Genomic DNA, 18491 nt, shown 5'->3' with positions numbered 1-18491 from the left:
GATTTTGTTTTAGTTCATGAGTAATAGTTGCTTGTGTAATATAATAGGGAATGGTTGTTCATGTAAGGTAATTGAATTCAGTTATTTAGTGGATTCAAAATGGCTCCTAAGCACTTGGCTACCTTGGAAGCTCCTCATATTCCATGACTATCCCTAGCCATCTGTTGACATTCATTCTTTTTTTCCCTCACTGAATTCTTTCTTTTGGTGTTTCTATTCCCTTGATTCTAATAGTGGGTACATATTATTTAAAACATCAAAGTCAACTGTTTAGATACCCTGTATATAATAATTCGAACCTTTATTCTCCAATCTTCCCTGGTAAAGACACAAATGTGGAGTTTCTCTCAGATACGGCTTCAAAATTCTGACTGCTTTTTGGACATAAAGGACCATACTTCTGCACTGGACTATATTAGAATAAATTCAGCTTTGTAATAATATGATTTTCTTTGAACTGTTGAAAAGATCTGGAAAAATCTAAATTTTCTTTCAATTTTAGTTTCCAATTCCTGGACTTCTCTCAACACCAGCAAAATGTTTTACCTGCCAGACTCTCACTATTTACACCTTATCAACTTCTGTCTCTGATTTGCTACTCTTTTGTAGTATTCTGAGTGACTTTGACCAACCTTTCCCTGCTGTCACTGAGTGGCTTCAACTTCCTGCTGAACCTGTGACTAGCCATTGATTGTGCTGGGATTTTATACTGTTCATTACCAGAAAATCACACCTGGACTCGAGCAAAGTTCTGCTTTTGGATTTTGTGGTGCCCTTCAACATCACTGTCATCTTACTATCTTTTTAACTGACTCTGTACATTTCCCATGTCTTAATTCCTACAAAACTACTTCCATCATTGTGTTCTCCAGTACACTAGTTTTACGTTTTCTAATCAACCTGCTCAGAGATTTATGACACACTTCTGAAATACTGGGACTTGAATACTGGATTCCTGCCTCAGAGGAAGGGACATTATCACTGAATCACAAGAGCCTTGCCCTGTCTTTACATAGCTCCTGGATTTGACTTGCTTCATGTCTCCCAACTCAGACAACTGCCCATCAATACTTCATGCTTACTCTGTTCTCTGATGCAGACTGGAAAGGAGATGGTGAACAGAAGGTTAAGTTTCGAATGTCAGATCCAGCTATATTACAAAGAGCACCATAAGGTTCTCCTATTTTTGAATTTTAATATCCAGATCTTTTTGTTTAAAGGGAAACTGCTTTAAATGAGGCAGGTGGTTATGTTTTAAAATGGCTGCAGAGGTCTTCGTACCTACAAGAGAAACCAGTTTTCTGAAGTGTATTGACAGTAGATATGTCTGGATAATTTCCATACATAATTTCACACCTGCCATTGTTTAAACTAACTGACAAAATGCCTAAAGACAATGGTCAGCAACTCTTGGTCTGTACAGACTACCAAAGAGAATCCATTATATATAAAGGGTGCTGAAGACTCCACTTCTGACTGAATGGCATCTTGGTGGTCCTGATGACGTGAAATTGAAACTCTTTACTGCCGGCTGTTGCAAGGCCCAAACCTACATCTGGAAAGAGCTAACTTTGAGCTTGTCTGTTTGCTGCAGAAATACATTAACATGAAGAAAGTCCACAGAATGGATCACCAGCATCTCTTCACAGTTTCTTTATAATAATTTTTTAAAAAGCCTAAGTGTCATAGCACACACTCTAGGAAAAGAACAGGTTAAAATTTAAAAGAAGCTGAATCCTGAAGAGCAACCAGCTTAGCTGTAGCACCATCACATCTTCAAGACCAATATAGAAACACGTATTTTATTGTATTGATTTTGACTTAAAGTTGTACCTTTCTTATCCTATAGCTTGTTTTGTTTGCTTGCATGCTAGTGTTTCTTTATGTTGTCGTATTTGGGACAGGTCATAACTTTTTAATAATGTTTTAATATTTTTAAGCAAATTTACAATAAAAATATCTCCTTAATATTGATTACCTGAAGAGATTTGGTAAGCTCGTTTCTTCAAAACGTTACAAATGATTTAAGACATATTGAATTGTAAAAAAAAATCATCTAAACATTTCAAACGATTATAGCCAACCTCAGGAGTGCAAGTCCTCCAAGAACCTATCCGTTGTCCCCTTCTGGCTCTCATCTTCACTTTGTCTTTCAGAACATTATCCAAGAGGAATACTAGTTTTCCAGTATGCGCTAACATCCCATTCTACCTTATCACTAATTCTTTTGATTCCTGCACTGTTGCTCAACTAGTTTCAAGTTGCATGGAATGTTAAACATCACGGATTGTTTAAAGGAACTTCTGTGCTCTGCGTTAAATGGGGCTGAATTCTGTAGAAGTCCATTTGATGGCATGGCTATCATTAGAGTCAACTTGGCTTTCTACTGATCAAAAAGGGGAAAGATTAGTTTCAAGGTATAGCTCCATGAATATGGTTTACAGTGTTAAGTAGAGATATTTTGTTTTTGGAACCAGGGCAAATTATTATAACCTTGAGGTATAATGTTTCAACTGTCCTTCATTAATTAACACATTTACTGAATCAAATACCACCAACAGTTAGAATCACTGTTTAGATTCTAAGACTGTTTAAGCACAACTGCTGTAAATGTAATTTATTTATAACAAAAATGCAGCAATCTCAAAATTTGCATTTTTTAAAATTTCTCCCCTGTTTGCGTTCTTTTATCTCTTCTTCCTGGGTATGTTTCAATGTGTTTATGTGACCCTTTGGCAAGCTTCAGCCAGATTTCATAGCATATGTATTTCCAATAAAGTTGATCTTCTTAATCTGTACTTTGGAGTTCAGCTAACTCTGTACTTTGACTCAAGTACTCATTCCTTTAATGGGCAAACCATTAAGAGTATGGACAGCCATTACATTTCTTTTACTGAAATGTTATCCCAGTTTTATCTTTTACAGCTGTATTTCATTTGAACAGAAACAACTCACATTAATACCGAATAATCTGACGGTGCCATCCATCCAAAATGTCAACATTACGGAATTTGATGGTTTCTTTTGTTCAGAATTTGTGAACTGATAGTTCACAGGTATAAATAATTTAAATCAATTGTAGAAACGTAAAGATGAGAAGGTTGGCGAGATTGGGAGCCCATGATGCAGTACCTTTTAGGAAAGCAAATATCAATTTGAAAGTATTTCTTCTAATTTATTTCGATAGTTTGTTTATCTGCTTTGTTTTAATTGCAAGCTCAACTGTTTTATTCTCCCTTTTTCAGGAATCAGATGACCCCATTAATGTATGCAGCTAGAGAAGGCCATACACAGACTATTATACTGCTGGTGGCTCATGGAGCAGAAATAAATATTCAGGATGAAAATGGCTACACAGTATGCAACTTTAGTCAAGTGTCATTGTTCGTTTTAATATTTGAAAAAGTCTTTGTTTAAAAGTTCATTTTAACAAAAGCGATTTTTGTTATATCTTAATAAAGACATTTTGCTTCAGGGAAAAATATGTGAATAAGATACCAGGTGATATTACCAGATTATAAAACATTACAGCCTCTGAATTAATTTTACATAGGGAGTCATTCTATGTGGTCTGTAATAAATTTTTCTACTCCATGAAACTTAGGCACTGACATGGGCATCTTGTCGAGGCCATCAAAGTACAGTGCTGAAGCTAATTGAGTTAGGAGCTGATAAAACCTTGAAGACCAAAAATGGAGAGATGGCAGCTGATATTGCTGAGAAAAATCATCATTCGCAGGTAAAAAAAAACAAAATTGCAGCCAAGAAATACGGAATTGGGGCTGTAGATTTTAACTGTTTCTCTGTACACATTAGGTCATTAAGATTGTGCTGTCTGAGTTTACTGGAGATGTAATAGTAATGTTTGACTCTCCTATATATTAGATAAGCAAGTCCCAGAAGAGCAACAATCAGTTCCTAAACCTTTGAATGTCTTCTGCAAAACATCAGAATCAAACCAAGTCTATAAACCCAAAGTAATTGAGAACTGATCCATCTGTGTAGAAGCTGAATTTGAACCACTAATGGCAGAATTTTTATGTTCAACATTAATAATTGAAATCCTAGTCAGAAGCTTAGCTGGTACAGCTGTATAATTCAGCATGTGAATTCAACAGGCTAGGCAGTACAAAAATGCTTAAACATAACTAAAGCACTTCCATGTGTAACATATTTATTTCATTATCATCCCTGTTTAGTATTAGATATGTAATCTGTTATTGCCATAGGCTTTATTTTACCAGAAGTTTATTAGAAATTTAAAAAGAAACTTAATTTGAAATTAAGTTGTGTAGAAATATGTATGTGGACCATTAATGACAAACAATTTATAATTAAGATCATTGTTTAATTCAGTATAATGAAACTTAAAACACTCTCTTTTATTTTCCTTCCAGTTAGCGTCATTACTCACTGTGACTTCAAATTCGCCCTTATTGGGAAAACTCCAGAATGTAACGAAAGAGGAGGCAATTTTCAAATATGTCACAAAACATTGTAATGCAGGGAAGAACAGCAGAATATGGTAACAGGCAATGTTTCTTGTGGAATAAAACAAATCATGAGAATTTTTCAAGTTATGTAGTTTCCAACCGCGTTTGTTTTAACAGATTTAAATATGCTTGAATAAATATCAGTCAGTCTAAATAAATAAGAAATTACTGCACAGAAATGCTTCCAAATGGTTGCTGAATATAAAGGGAAATAATTTTTAATCTGTTTTAATCTCTATTAAATAATAAATGGTAAAATAGTTCTAGGCAAGTACATTTTAGATTTTGAGTTAATTCACTGACTTATAGACTTGTAGCTAAAATATTAGAAGTCTGGACAACCAAATACAATGTGTTTCAAATCTTACTACTTTTTGGATATACTTGGGATTCAGTGTTATTTAGGAAAATAAATGTAGATATATAATAGGAATTGTGATTTAATTTTTGCTTAAAACATTGATGTTTTAACCATAATTTTCCCATTGATTAAATATTGTAATATACAATCTTCATAGTTCAATTTCAAATTTTGGTGATGTACAACTGTTTCTGTCTGGACTTGAACTTGAACATCTTCAAGGCTTATTTGAGGTATGTTTTGTTCAATTTTTTGATAGCTAACAGTAATTCACTTGGCATTGGTATTTTGTATCGCCACCAAACTATCTATCAAAGTATCTCATATTTTGAATAACTGAGATACATTTCATATACTGGGAGAAAGTGAGGACTGCAGATGCTGGTGATCAAAGTTGAGAGTGTTGTGTTGGAAAGGCACAGCCAGTCAGGCAGCATCTGAGGAGCAGGATCCTGATGAAGAGCTTATGCTCAAAACTTTGATTCTCCTGATCCTCAAATGCTGCCTGACCTATATTTTATATACTCTCAAGTGCATGTTAGTTATGTTTTTAAAATGTAAGGCAATAAATATTTTTTGTTATGGAGCTATAATTTTCAAAGCTTGAAATCTTTAACCAATTATGGAATAGAACTCCCAAATATGGCCAATTATAGAAGTTGATTGTAAAAAGTTTGCAGAAGTTTTATAAGTTGGAAGCAAAATTGTTACTTAGAATGTAACAGAACGTATAACTTAATTATACTTCATCATGGAAATGTTAATGAGAGTTTTTACAAGCTATGTAATTGATATTTTATGATGTAGTTGCAAGTTAATGTCCCTCCACTAGAGTTGAACTCCATGCTATTAATAGCATTTGTAAAATATGCTATTTAAAATGTTTTCTTTTATTACCTTCTGAAGGAGAATGAGATATCTTTCAGAGGACTTCTGACAATGGGAAAAGAAGACCTTGAAAAGGTTTGTTAACCATTTTTTTTAAGAATCATTTTTTAGTTAAAGAATTATTCTAGTATATGTGCCTTTATACAACATGACTAAGGAATATGTTCATAGAATCCCAACAGTGCATATAAAGGCCACTTGGTCGATTGAGTCTGTACTGACCCTCTGAAGAGCGACCCACTCTCCCACCCTAACCCTGCATTAACCATGGTTAATCCACCTCGCCTACACAACTCTGGACACAAAGTTTACACTAGCAATTTAGCATGGCCAATCCATCTAAACTCCATATCTTCGGACTGTGGGAGGACATTGGAACACCCAGCAGAAACCCATGCAGACACTGGGGCAACATGCAAACTTGACATAGACAGTCATCCACGGCTGGCATTGAACCTGTCCATGGCATTGTGAGGCAGAAATGCTAACCACTGCTGCCTTATATAGTTATAATAAATATTTTCCTATTAATGATTGAGTCCTGTATTTTTTAAAATCTTTTCAATGATGTGTTTTAATATTTGTTAATTTGCTCGTAGAAGAGAAAAGACTGAGAGGGTATAAATGAAGCAGGAGAGATTTTTCACATAGCTCATAGCTCATGGTTAGGGTATGTAATGCACTGCCTGAAGTGTGGTAGAGACCGATTCATTTGAGGTATTCAAGAGGGTATTTGATGATTAATTGAATAGAAATAGTGTGCAAGGATATGAGGAAAAGGCAGGTGATTGGCATTGGGAATAGATCTGATGCAGGCATGGTGGACCAAATGGCCTCCTGTGTCGAAACAATTCTGTGACTCTGTGAACACGCTGACACAGGAAAAGCAGCTAGGAGAAGTGGGATACTACCTAATTAACGTTTGAACAGTTAGACTGCATGTCACTATAGGCATTATTTATAATACTGTCATAGTAGGAAATTAAAATTATAACACTATTCAGTTTCTTGACATTATTTCTAAGCCTTGAACCACATTTGCAATGGTCTTTACCAGAATTCCACATTTTTTTTTTGTCTTAACTGGAAAGCAAAAGTATCATAATGTGCCTTTCCATTCTTTAGGTGATGTGTCACTTATTTTCTTTGTGATACCATTCTATTAGGATGTCACTTATAATGTGGACCAACTGTAATCAATGTGAAAAACATGAATGCTATCAGCTTTATTTGTTATATATGTGTACAAGAAAGCTAAATGTAACTTTTGGGTGAAAATTTGTGAAAATTCTGTAAATCAAAATGGGTTCTGACTTTCCTTTTGTTCATTCGCGGGATGTATGTGTTGTTGGTTGCACCAGCATTCATTGCCCAACCCTAGTTGCGCTTGAAAAGGTAGTGCTGAGCTGCATTGTTATTGTTGATAGACCCAAAATGCCATTCGCAAGTCCACGATTTTAACCCAGCAACACTGAAGGCTTGGTGATATTTTACCAAGTCAGAATGGTGAGTGACTTTGAGGGGCACTTGAAGATGATGGTGTTTGGACATATCTGCTGCCCTTGTCCTTCCAGGTGGTAATGGTCATGGGTTGGGAAAGTGCTATCTAAGGAGTCTTGGTGAATTTCTTTTAGATGGTACAGACTGCTGCTGCTGAGTAGTGCTGGTGGAGATCGGAAAAGTTTGTGGATAAGGTGCCTATCAAGTTGGCAGTTTTTTTTAAAATGGATGGCGTCAAGTTTCCTGAGTGTTTGTGTTTTTTTAGCTGCATTCACCCAGGTAGGTGGGGATACTCCGTCACATTCCTGACTTGTGCCTTGTACATGATGGACAGGCTTCAGAGAGTCAGGAGGTGTTATTCCACGCAGGAATTTGAGCCTCTGACCTGCTGTTATAGCCATTGTTTTTGCAATCCAACTGGAAAGTAGAGTTAACACATTTTGGGTCCAGTGACCAACCTTCTACTGAGATTTTCCAGCTGTTTCTGATTTCCAGTATCCACAGTTGTTTGCCTTTTTGTCCTAGAACTGAGATGACTGACCTCCAACAACTATATTCACCTACCTTTGTAACAGGTGTGACTCTAATCAGTGGAAAGTTTTTTTTTTCCCCTGATTCCCACTGATTCCAATTTTCCTAGGGCACCTTGATGCCACAGTCTGTCAAATGTGGCCTTTATGTCAAAGACAGTCACTTTCACCTCATCTCTGAATTCACCTCTTCTGTCCATGTTTGAGCCAAGGTTATAATCAGGTCAGGAGATGGATGGTCCAAACTGAGCAATTAGGTGAAAGTGAGGACTGCAGATGCTGGAGATTAGACGAGAGTGTGGTGCTGAAAAAGCACAGCAGATCAGGCAAACTGAGTGATTGCCACGTAATTGCTGCTTGATAGCACTATTTTTCCTTGCATGTATAAGACAGCTTAAACAGCTGCAGCTTTTACGATCCAAGCTTCCCTAAATTACGTGGAATACCAATAATGCTGCTCTGACCGCCTCTCATAACCGTACTCATAATTAATCTAGAAAACAGTGTTAATGAACAAATCTGTACATCTGTATTCTCTACATAACTTATATATTCCAGTCAACAATTGACCATAGGTAATTCAGTAGGTATTCGCGGTTTCTGATGTGGAAAGCTTTTGCCAGACATGTAATGATAGCCTTTGCCCAGTTTTTCATGTAAAGAAGAAGCAAATATGCTGTAAATGTCTTACTTGCAACCCATTCAGCAAAGGTTGGGTGAAAGTAAGGTATCAGCTTGGCAATCTTCCATGTTATACATCGTGGTTTGGGCCATGATCATCAACTGAATTAACATAGCTGATGTGATTCAGAGCTCCACTCTGGCACGGCAGCCTCCATTGTACAAGGTGCAGCTGAAGGCTTTGGGCTAACAAGGTGCAGAATTCACTGACCTAATTTTCTCTGGGACATTTTTCTCAGCCAGCTACGTTTTTCATTTCAGTTCACCTCTTCCAATGTGTTTCCAAATAGTCAGCCAGCAGATGTCATAACTCTCAGCAACTATCTCGCGATTACCAATGTCAGTGTCCACTATCTTCATATCTCACTTGTAGTAGAGTTATGAATGCTGTGGAGGCTATGGCTCAGAGGCAAGTTCACTGTACAGAAGGTCTTTAGGCAGTTGATGGAGTGGACGCATAGGTGGCAGACGAGATGCAATGCAGAGAAGTGTAAGGTGATGGAAAAACATCGAAAGGCCATATCAAATAGGGGATATAATTCTAAAGGGTCTGCAGGAGCAGAAAAACCTGGGAGTAAATATGCACAGATTACTGCTATTGGTAATTGAATCCTTGCAGACCTTTTTTTTAATGGATCTGTCAAATGTCCTCTCCTGTTAGATAAGACTGGTCAACATGGAACTAGACATTTCAGGCAGAATATTGATTGTTTCAGCCCCACCTTTAGAGAATACGTGATGTACTCTAATCACTTCCTGGCTGCAATCTGAACTGACCTGAGAATAAATTCGGCATTCTCAGGTAGTTTTCTCTTTCTCTCTTCCAGGTCAACCTGTTGAAACATGTATGTTCGAATAAAGGTGTTAGACTGTGCACTGAATACAAACTGAGAATGTATAATGCTTTTAATCATTTGGATTGATAGATGCTTTATCCAATCTATATGATTGTTTGGGCAAGTAGTTTAATTTCTGTTTTGTGAAACCAGACAAGCACTTGTATAAAACAAAACACTGACAAAGATATCAATTAATATTTAATTAAATACCTTATAATTGAAAATACCCAGGTTTCCACCTAATACTTAGCTCATTCTTCAACGTTTTCTGAAATTTTACAGGAGTTTGCATGGCTATTTGTTTGCCCTGATCATGTTTAAGTTTGACAATATCTTTCTAAATTGTGTTGGGGGATTCTCTAGTCTGAGGTACAGACAAATGTTTCTGTGGCCAGCAGCAAAAAATCAGAATGGTGTGTTGCTTCCCTGGTGCCAGGATCAAGAATGTCTCAGAGCGGGTGCAGAATGTTCTCACAGGGGAGAGGGGCCAGCAAGAGGTCATTGTCCACATTGGAAACAACGACATAGGAAGGGAAAAGGTTGAGATTCTGAAGGGAGATTACAGAGAGTTAGGCAGGAATTTAAAAAGGAGGTCCTTGAGAGTAGTAATATCTGGATTACTCCCAGTGCTATGAGCTAGTGAGGGCAGGAATAGGAGGATAGAGCAGATGAATGCATGGCTGAGGAGCTGGTGTATGGGAGAAGGATCACATTTTTGGATCATTGGAATCTCTTTTGGGGCAGAAGTGACCTGTGCAAGAAGGATGGATTGCACCTAAATTGAAGGGGACTACTATACTGGCAGAGAGATTTGCTAGAGCTGCTCAGGAGGATTTAAACTAGTAAGGTGGGGGACCCAGGGAGATAGTGAGGAAAGAGATCAATCTGAGACTGGTACAGTTGAGAACAGAAGCGAGTCAAACAGTCAGGGCAGGCAGGAACAAGGTAGGACTAATTAAATTAAACTACATTTATTTCAATGCAAGGTGCCTAACAGGGAAGCAGATGAACTCAGGGCATGGTTAGGAACATGGGACTGGGATATCATAGCAATTACAGAAACATGGCTCAGGGATGGGCAGGACTAGCAGCTTAATGTTCCAGGATACAAATGCTACAGGAAGGATAGAAAGGGAGGCAAGAGAGGAGGGGGAGTGGCATTTTTGATAAGGGATAGCATTACAGCTGTGCTGAGGGAGGATATTCCTGGAAATACATCCAGGGAAGTTACTTGAGTGGAACTGAGAAATAAGAAAGGGATGATCACCTTATTGGGATTGTATTATAGACCCCCTAATAGAGGGAAATTGAGAATCAAACTTGTAAGGAGATCTCAGCTATCTGTAAGAATAATAGGGCGGTGATGGTAGGGGATTTTAACTTTCCAGACATAGACTTGGACTGCCACAGTTTTAAGGGTTTAGATGGAAAGGAATTTGTTAAGTGTGTACAAGAAAAATTTCTGATTCAGTATGTGGATGTACCTACTAGAGAAGGTGCAAAACTTGATCTACTGTTCGGAAATAAGGCAGGGCAGGTGACTGAGGTGTCAGTGGGGGAGCACTTTAGGGCCAGCGACCATAATTCTATTAGATTTAAAATAGTGATGGAAATGGATAGACCAGATATAAAAGTTGAAGTTCTAAATTGGAGAAAGGCCAATTTTGACAGTATTAGGCAAGACTTCAAAAGCTGATTGGGCCAGATGTTTGCGGGTAAAGGTATGGCTGGAATATGGGAAGCTTTCAGAAATGAGATAACAAGAATCCAGAGAGAAGTATATTCCTGTTAGGTTGAAAGGAAAGGCTGGTAGGTATAGGGAATGCTAGATGACGAAAGAAATTGAGGACTTGGTTAAGAAAAAGAAAGAAGCATATGTATGGCATAGACAGGATAGATCGAGTGAATCCTTAGAGTAGAAAGGCAGTAGGAGTATACTTAAGAGGGAAATCAGGAGGGCAAAAAGGGGACATGAGATAGCTTTGGCAAATAGAATTAAGGGGAATCCAAAGGGTTTTTACAAATACATTAAGGATAGAAGGGTAACTAGGGAGAGAATAGGGCCCCTCAAAGATCAACAAAGTGGCCTTTGTGTGGAGTCGCAGAAAATGGGGGAGATACCAAATGAGTATTTTGCATCATTATTTACTGTGGAAAAGGATATGGAAGATATAGACTGTAGGGAAATAGGTGGTGACACCTTGCACATTGCCCATATTACAGAGGAGGAAGTGCTGGATGTCTTGAAATGCATAAAGGTGGATAAAGCCCCAGGACCTGATCAGCTGTACCCGAGAACTCGGTGGGAAGCTAGAAAAGTGATTGCTGGACCACTTGCTGAGATATTTGTATCATCGATAGTCACAGGTGAGGTGCCAGAAGACTGGAGGTTGGCTAACGTGGTGCCACTGTTTAAGAAGGGTGGTAAGGACAAACCAGGGAACTATAGACCGGTGAGCCTAACATCGGTGGTGGGCAAGTTGTTGGAGGGAATCCTGAGGGACAGGATGTACGTGTGTTTGGAAAGGCAAGGATCGATTAGGGATAGTCAACGAGGCTTTATGTGTGGGAATCTTGATTGAGTTTTTTGAAGAGGTAACAAAGAGGATTGATGAGGGCAGACCGGTAGATGTGACCTATATGGACTTCAGTAAGGCGTTCAACAAGGTTCCCCATGGGAGACTGATTATCATGGTTAGATCTCACGGAATACAAGGAGAACTAGCCATTTGGCTCAAAGGTCGAAGACAGAGGGTGGTGGTGGAGAGTTGTTTTTCAGACTGGAGGCCTGTGACCAGTGAAGTGCCACAAGAATCTGTGCTGGGTCCTCTACTTTTTGTCATTTACATAAATGGTTTGGATGTGAGCATAAGAGGTACAGTTAGTAAGTTTGCAGATGACACCAAAATTGGAGGTGTAGTGGACAGCGAAGAGGGTTACCTCAGATTATAACAGGATCTGGACCAGATGGGCCAATGAGCTGAGAAGTGGCAAATGGAGTTTAATTCAGCTAAATGAGAGGTGCTGCATTTTGGGAAAGCAAAGATTAGCAGTAATTATACACTTAAATGTAAGGTCCTATGGAGTGTTGCTGAACAAAGAGACCTTGAAGTGCAGGTTCATAGCTCCTTAAAAGTGGAATCACAGGTAGATAGGACAGTGAAGAACGCGTTTGGTATGCTGTTTTTTTGTTGGTCAGAATACTGAATACAGGAGTTGGGAGGTCATGTTGCGGCTGTACAGGACATTGGTTAGGCCACTGTTGGAATATTATGTGCAATTCTGGTCTCTCTCCTATCAGAAAAATGTTGTGAAACTTGAAAGGATGTTGCCAGGGTTGGGGGATTTGAGCTATAGGGAGAGGCTGATCAGGCTGGGACTGTTTTCCCTGGAGCGTTGGAGGCTGAGGGGTGACCTTATAGAGGTTTACAAAATTATGTGGGGCATGGATAGGATAAATAGACAAAGTCTTTTCCCTGGGTTGGGGATTCCAGAACTAGAGGGCAAAGGTTTAGGGTGAGAGGGGAAAGATATAAAAGAGACCCAAGGGGCAACTTTTTCACACAAAGGGTGGTACGTGTATGGAATGAGCTGCCAGAGGAAGTGGTGGAGGCTGGTACAATTGCAACATTTAAGAGGCACTTGGATGGGTATATGAATAGGAAGGGTTTGGAGGGACATGGGCCAGGTGTTGGCAGATGGAACTAGATTGGGTTGGAATATCTGGTCAGCATGGACAGGTTGGACCGAAGGGTCTGTCTCCATGACTCTATGATTTGCCCTTTATCCAGATTTTGCAATATTAAGAAGGAGCAAGCAATGATAGATTCCCCGTGTTTTTTTTTTTTTTTAGTTGGCAGCTACCAGTATAATCATGTAATTGGTGGCAATAGCACTGATCCTTCCATTGTGGGTGGAGTGTATTTTTTTTCTTTCAAGTTTATGTTTTCAATTTCTCCAAAGTCACTACAACTGAACATTTGAATGAGAGGACATTCAAAGTAAGTCATTGAAACATTTTTATTTTACATTCCATGGATGGAAAAGCCATGATCAGATTAATCTATTTTAAATTGTCTTTTATTGTCTCTGACACTCATTCAGGCATCCTGAAAGGATTCTTGTCTGTCTCCTTGCCTTGCTGCCCTAAGAATTTAACCCCTAGAGAGCAATGTTTAAGTCAGTCATAATATGATTAACAAGTATTACATTGAAAACCACAACCCTCTCCCTGTGACAGAGTTGTCAGGTATCCCAAAAGTTAATTACCTGAAAAAAACTTAATTTTTAAAAAAAGTTGTCAGGTTTTCAATTACAAAAGGGTTTGTTGTTTACACGGGAATGTTCTCTAGTACATTAAATACGCACTGCAGTTGAATTTGGCGATAGGAAGGGGATTTCATAAGTTTGATGTCTGCCTGTACATCTGTGAGCATTAACTTATCACTCAATAACTTTAAATGTCGAATTAGATTTTAAATAAGCACAAGTAATTTCCTGTCATTATGCACTCTGTTCACCAAACATTTGCTGGAAACTGTATACAGTTCTGTATCTGGGTCTGAAAACACTGCCTTGCGTCATTTAAACTGTCTGATTGTGGCTAACAGCGTATAAACTAGCCAAAATTTTACAGTTTGATTTGACACATAATTGAATCATTAAGCTCACAAGATTTCTTGATACTGTTTCTAATACCACAAATAATGTTCATTCAACAGTCAAGTAGACAAAATTGTTCTCACTTCAGTGTCCATTCTAAAAATCACTGGAAAAACAAAGCTTTCAGCACACTGAGTGGTATGTTTCATTTTGTGTTTGAATGTTCCTTGTCACATTTCAATTTTACCAGTAAGGTTTTCAGAAAAATTGACCATAAAAAGCCATTTGTTCAACTGAGCTCATACTTTCCAAAGAGTTATCATATACTGAACCTTACTTAATCTTCAAAAGGAAATTTCTGCAAATCTTCTCCCTGTCAAAATGTTTCTGCATCCCCATACATTTAGTACAGCATCCAGACTCGAACTATCTCCCCATTCCTTCACTGTTGCTGGGTCAACAACCTGGAACTCCTCTCCCAGTAGCATTGTAGATGATCTTTTGTTAGAAGGACTGCAGTGTTCAAGAAGGCAACTTCTCCTGGGCAAGGAGTGGGTAATGAACAATTTCTGAGCAAGTGACAATTACATTAGTTGCACAAATAAAAAGGCAACTTGCACTTAGACAGCAGCATTGATGTATCGAATTTTGAAAAATAGTTTTGTTCTGAAAATGAATCCTGTTTGATTTAGCCATTTTTGAGCAAATGAGACAGAAGAATCAGTACTTGGGTCTTTTAGGAGACTAACTTTTCTCTGTTGCCAATTGTCTCCTGAAAGATCTTTCTTTTGTTATCTCTGTCTCCAACAATAAAACAGTCCCTTCCTTCTCCATATAATTGAGGCCATCTTCAAGTTGTTTCTGATATTTCCCAAATCATTCCCACTTGCCCACCAAACTGATCACAATTGTGTTGAAATAAAGGGTGCAACATCTAAAGAGAGGAAGCTACTTACAAAGTAAACCAGTATGGTGACTAAGAGACTTTGGGTGATTAATGATCAGTAAGAATGGGATCATGGGTGAGGTGAGCTTGAGGAGGGTGGAGTAGGGTAGAAGAGAGAGATGAGGAGAAAACAGGCAAGAGTTTGGGCAAAGAAAACAAGGATTAATGTGTACATTAAAAATGAACAGCAAGCAACATCTTATTCAGAATGACAATGTGTCCTTGTGTGCAGGTGAAACAGGAATTAATCTCTCTATAACTTGTTTGAGTAACCATTTCACTTGAATAATCATTTAAACATTCTTTGACCTTTGCAGTTGGCAGAGCCCTGCTGTTGAATATTATTTCACTTTGGTATTTCAAAGTGGAAACTCTCAGTATTGCTGATATCCTGTAATGTGTCAGTATACATATAATGGGCCGAATGGCCTTCTCCTGCACTGTATAATAATTCTATGATCCTATTTTATTCTAGGATCAAACATTCCACTGTCACGGTAGATAATTCTTTCCCATTTAAATGACCGCATAGCATTCTTCAGGTGTGAACTTGTACAGTTAAACCTTGATTTTCACATTGGAGTTGGAGTCAAAGCAAAAGGAAAATCTAGCCCTGAGTTAATTTGAGACATAACAGAGCATTTGACTTCATATTTATCACATTTCTAAGCAACACTGCCACTTACCAGACTTTTAGAAAACTTGGCTATAATATTTTTAGCTTCAATTGCACTTACTCCTTTCTAAATTTTTGGACCTTTTGTAAACTGGGTTAACTGTCATTGTATTCTGAACCTTTAAACAGTAACTCTTAACAGTTGTCCTGGATCGGAATTTTTTTTGTCTTTCTTTCCTGAAAGAGAAAATTTAGCTTCAAGGTGCCAAATGCCTTGTATCTCTGTATCTAATTCTGTATCAAACTATTATATATATTGTCTTCACTACCATCCTAATTACTTTCCTTATGATGTCTCTGTTGCACTTGGGATTCCTTTTATAAGAATGACAGATATTCTCGAATTAAATTGGAGAATTTATTGGAATTTGAAAGAATTTGAATAAGCTCATGAATAAGAGCGGTTTGGAGGGATACGGGCCAAGTGCAGGCAGGTGGGACTAGTTGAGTTTTGAAAACATGATGGGCAGGGTCTGGTTGGACCAAAGGGTATGTTTCCCTATTGTATGACTCTCCTGACTGTTATAGATTTATCTTAGAAGCCAGGATGGAAGAGCAGGAGCTGAAAACAGTTGTCTCAAACTAGAAAACAAGTTAGAAAACGAACCTATGCTGATGGCAGTAGTTGAGGATGAGAGTAGAGTGATGGGGAAGAGGATTGAAGGAGCTCATAAATAGAGAAGAGAAATTGAGTTGTTATCTTCCCTCTCCTGGAAGAGTGGATAGCTTTGCAAAGTGAATGAAGAATTTGAGGAATGAAGCTGTGCCCCAACTTGAGATGCAATAAAGAAGGAGATAGTAAAGATTTTTGTTGCAGACATGAACATCAATGGTGGTGGAAGTGTTCAAACCAATGGGTGACTGCAGAAACATTGCTGCAAATGAAAATTTGGAAGCATGTTTTTTTCCCCGTGATGGAAGAATTATTTCCTAGTGGACACAGCGTCTTTGGTTGGAAGGGGGTGAAGGCATAAGGATGGTGAAGCATTTAAATAAGTCATCAGCAATGGCCTAGTCAAATTTATTTATTCAGCCAGTGTAGACATGCACACATGCCTCCATATTTACCGTCTTTCTCTAGTTACCTTTCAAAAAGTAGTTGCCCTTAAAAAGTAGTTGCCCTTGAACACTGAGCTCTTTATAGTGAAAATATTCTCACAGTGCTGTTTAATGAAGAGTCCAACATTTTGATCCTGTGATGATGAAAGAAGCTACATATATCCAAATCAAGATGGTGTGTGACTGGAGAATGTGTGGTTCTAACGCGGGGACAAGGTTAGGGATGCTGGACAGTGATCTATGTGTTATTGTTTGAGATGTAGGTGAAGAAACATTGAGTTGCTTCAGTGCATCTTAGAGATAGAACACACTGTAGCCATAGTGCAACAGAGTCCGAATTTATGATAATGTTGAAGGGTTGACCATGATTATGGTTGGGAAAGTCTGTTTGAATGGAGACCTTTAGGGAGGACAGGAAGGCAATGATATCAGAAAAATTAAGCAGAGCTAATAAGATTCAAATCACCAAGGATTGATCCACTTCCCAATGCAGATGCTAAGGAGAGTAAAGACGGTTAAATACAAGACGCTCAGAACCAAGTTTCCTGACAGTTAATTTTTACGAGAAACGCCATTTATTTGTTTACCATGCGAAGTTAATTATAACTGAAAGTTGATATGTATGTAATATTCTTCAATAAAATGAATTACAAAATTATTTGTCAATGTGTACAATGGCCCTGAGAAAATCTTATGAAATGTGAAAATACATTTAATAGTCAATCATCAAGTCATAGAAATATACAGAATGGAATCAGACCCTTTGGTCCAACTCGTCCATGCCAAACAAATATCCTAAATAAATCTAGTCCGATTTGCCAGCATTTGGCCCATATCCATCTAAACCCTTTCTCATCATATATTCATCCAGATACTTTTTAAATGTTGTAATTGTACCAGACTTTTCCACTTCCTTTGGCAGTTGTATATTTGTAGAGAACTGTGAAAAAATGCATAGTCATTCAAAATTTTTCCTGGACTCAGTGCAAATTACAGACATTTTACTTTTAATGCAGATTAAGATCACTGATCCTGATGACCAACGGAAAATTTTGGAAGCAGTTTGTGAAATGCAGCCAGAAGACTTACAAGTTACTCAGTTACCTTCACTAGACAATTTTGATTGCAGGTAATACAAATAATAACAAGAATAATTAATTTAAAGTAAAAGATAAAACCAGTGTTTTTCTAACTGCATAGTGGCTGTTTTAAGCAAAAACAAAATGCCATGTTGCCAAACTACATTATATTTTGGAACAGTTCTGCAGTTTATCATTAATTTTAACATCAATCTTTGTGCTACTGTTACTTTAAAAAGATAATCTGGCACAATAGCAAGTGCTGCATTGTTTGAGGTATCATCTTTTAGGACATTCAAATAACTGAAAACGTACTTAAAGGATCCAATGGCATATGATTTTTTAAAAATGAAATTTAAAAAGCAGGATGTTTTGCCGGTAAACTAATGAACATTTCACTTACTTAAAACAAAAATGAGATAGCCTTCTTTTGCTTGTGGGGCAGCTAGTTGCCATGGTTTCTTACATATCGTTACATACAGTAACTTCATAAGTAGGTCATTGCTTATGAGCACTTGAAGATGTTCCAAGAAAGTTATTTTATACAAAAGCGAGTTCCTTTTTTTAATTTCAGGGAATAACTAAGGCTATTGTAGGAAGTAGTTCAGGCACCTTTAGTTGCCATTATTGAGTAGATATAGCTGATGATGCAGCTCACAAAATATGGGTGAATCCACCTGGGAAAAGTCAGTCAAGGAGATGACATTCTGAGACACATTGCCATCAAAAGTTGAACGAAGGGAAATGATGATCCTTCTCTCCAGTCACATGCTATATTTCTATCTATTTCTTGAAGTTAATAGGTTCACCAGTAAACCTATCAGCAATAAACCCAGG

At 37.8% G+C, this 18491-nt stretch overlaps 1 protein-coding gene across 1 annotated transcript in view; it reads left to right on the top strand.

The window, feature by feature from the left end:
- The window catches only part of asz1 (ankyrin repeat, SAM and basic leucine zipper domain containing 1), a 76360-nt gene that overhangs the window by 31241 nt on the left and 26628 nt on the right, over positions 1-18491 (top strand). Inside the window, exons 5-10 of the mRNA XM_072552681.1 lie at positions 3246-3357; positions 3605-3739; positions 4398-4525; positions 5012-5087; positions 5761-5817; positions 17592-17704. Of these exons, the coding sequence (XP_072408782.1) occupies positions 3246-3357; positions 3605-3739; positions 4398-4525; positions 5012-5087; positions 5761-5817; positions 17592-17704 (621 nt within the window). The remainder of the gene's footprint in view (positions 1-3245; positions 3358-3604; positions 3740-4397; positions 4526-5011; positions 5088-5760; positions 5818-17591; positions 17705-18491) is intronic.

The sequence above is a fragment of the Chiloscyllium punctatum genome, chromosome 32, assembly GCF_047496795.1.
Source record: "Chiloscyllium punctatum isolate Juve2018m chromosome 32, sChiPun1.3, whole genome shotgun sequence".
Classification (NCBI taxonomy): domain Eukaryota; kingdom Metazoa; phylum Chordata; class Chondrichthyes; order Orectolobiformes; family Hemiscylliidae; genus Chiloscyllium; species Chiloscyllium punctatum.
This window is presented reverse-complemented; position numbering and strand designations above follow the sequence as displayed.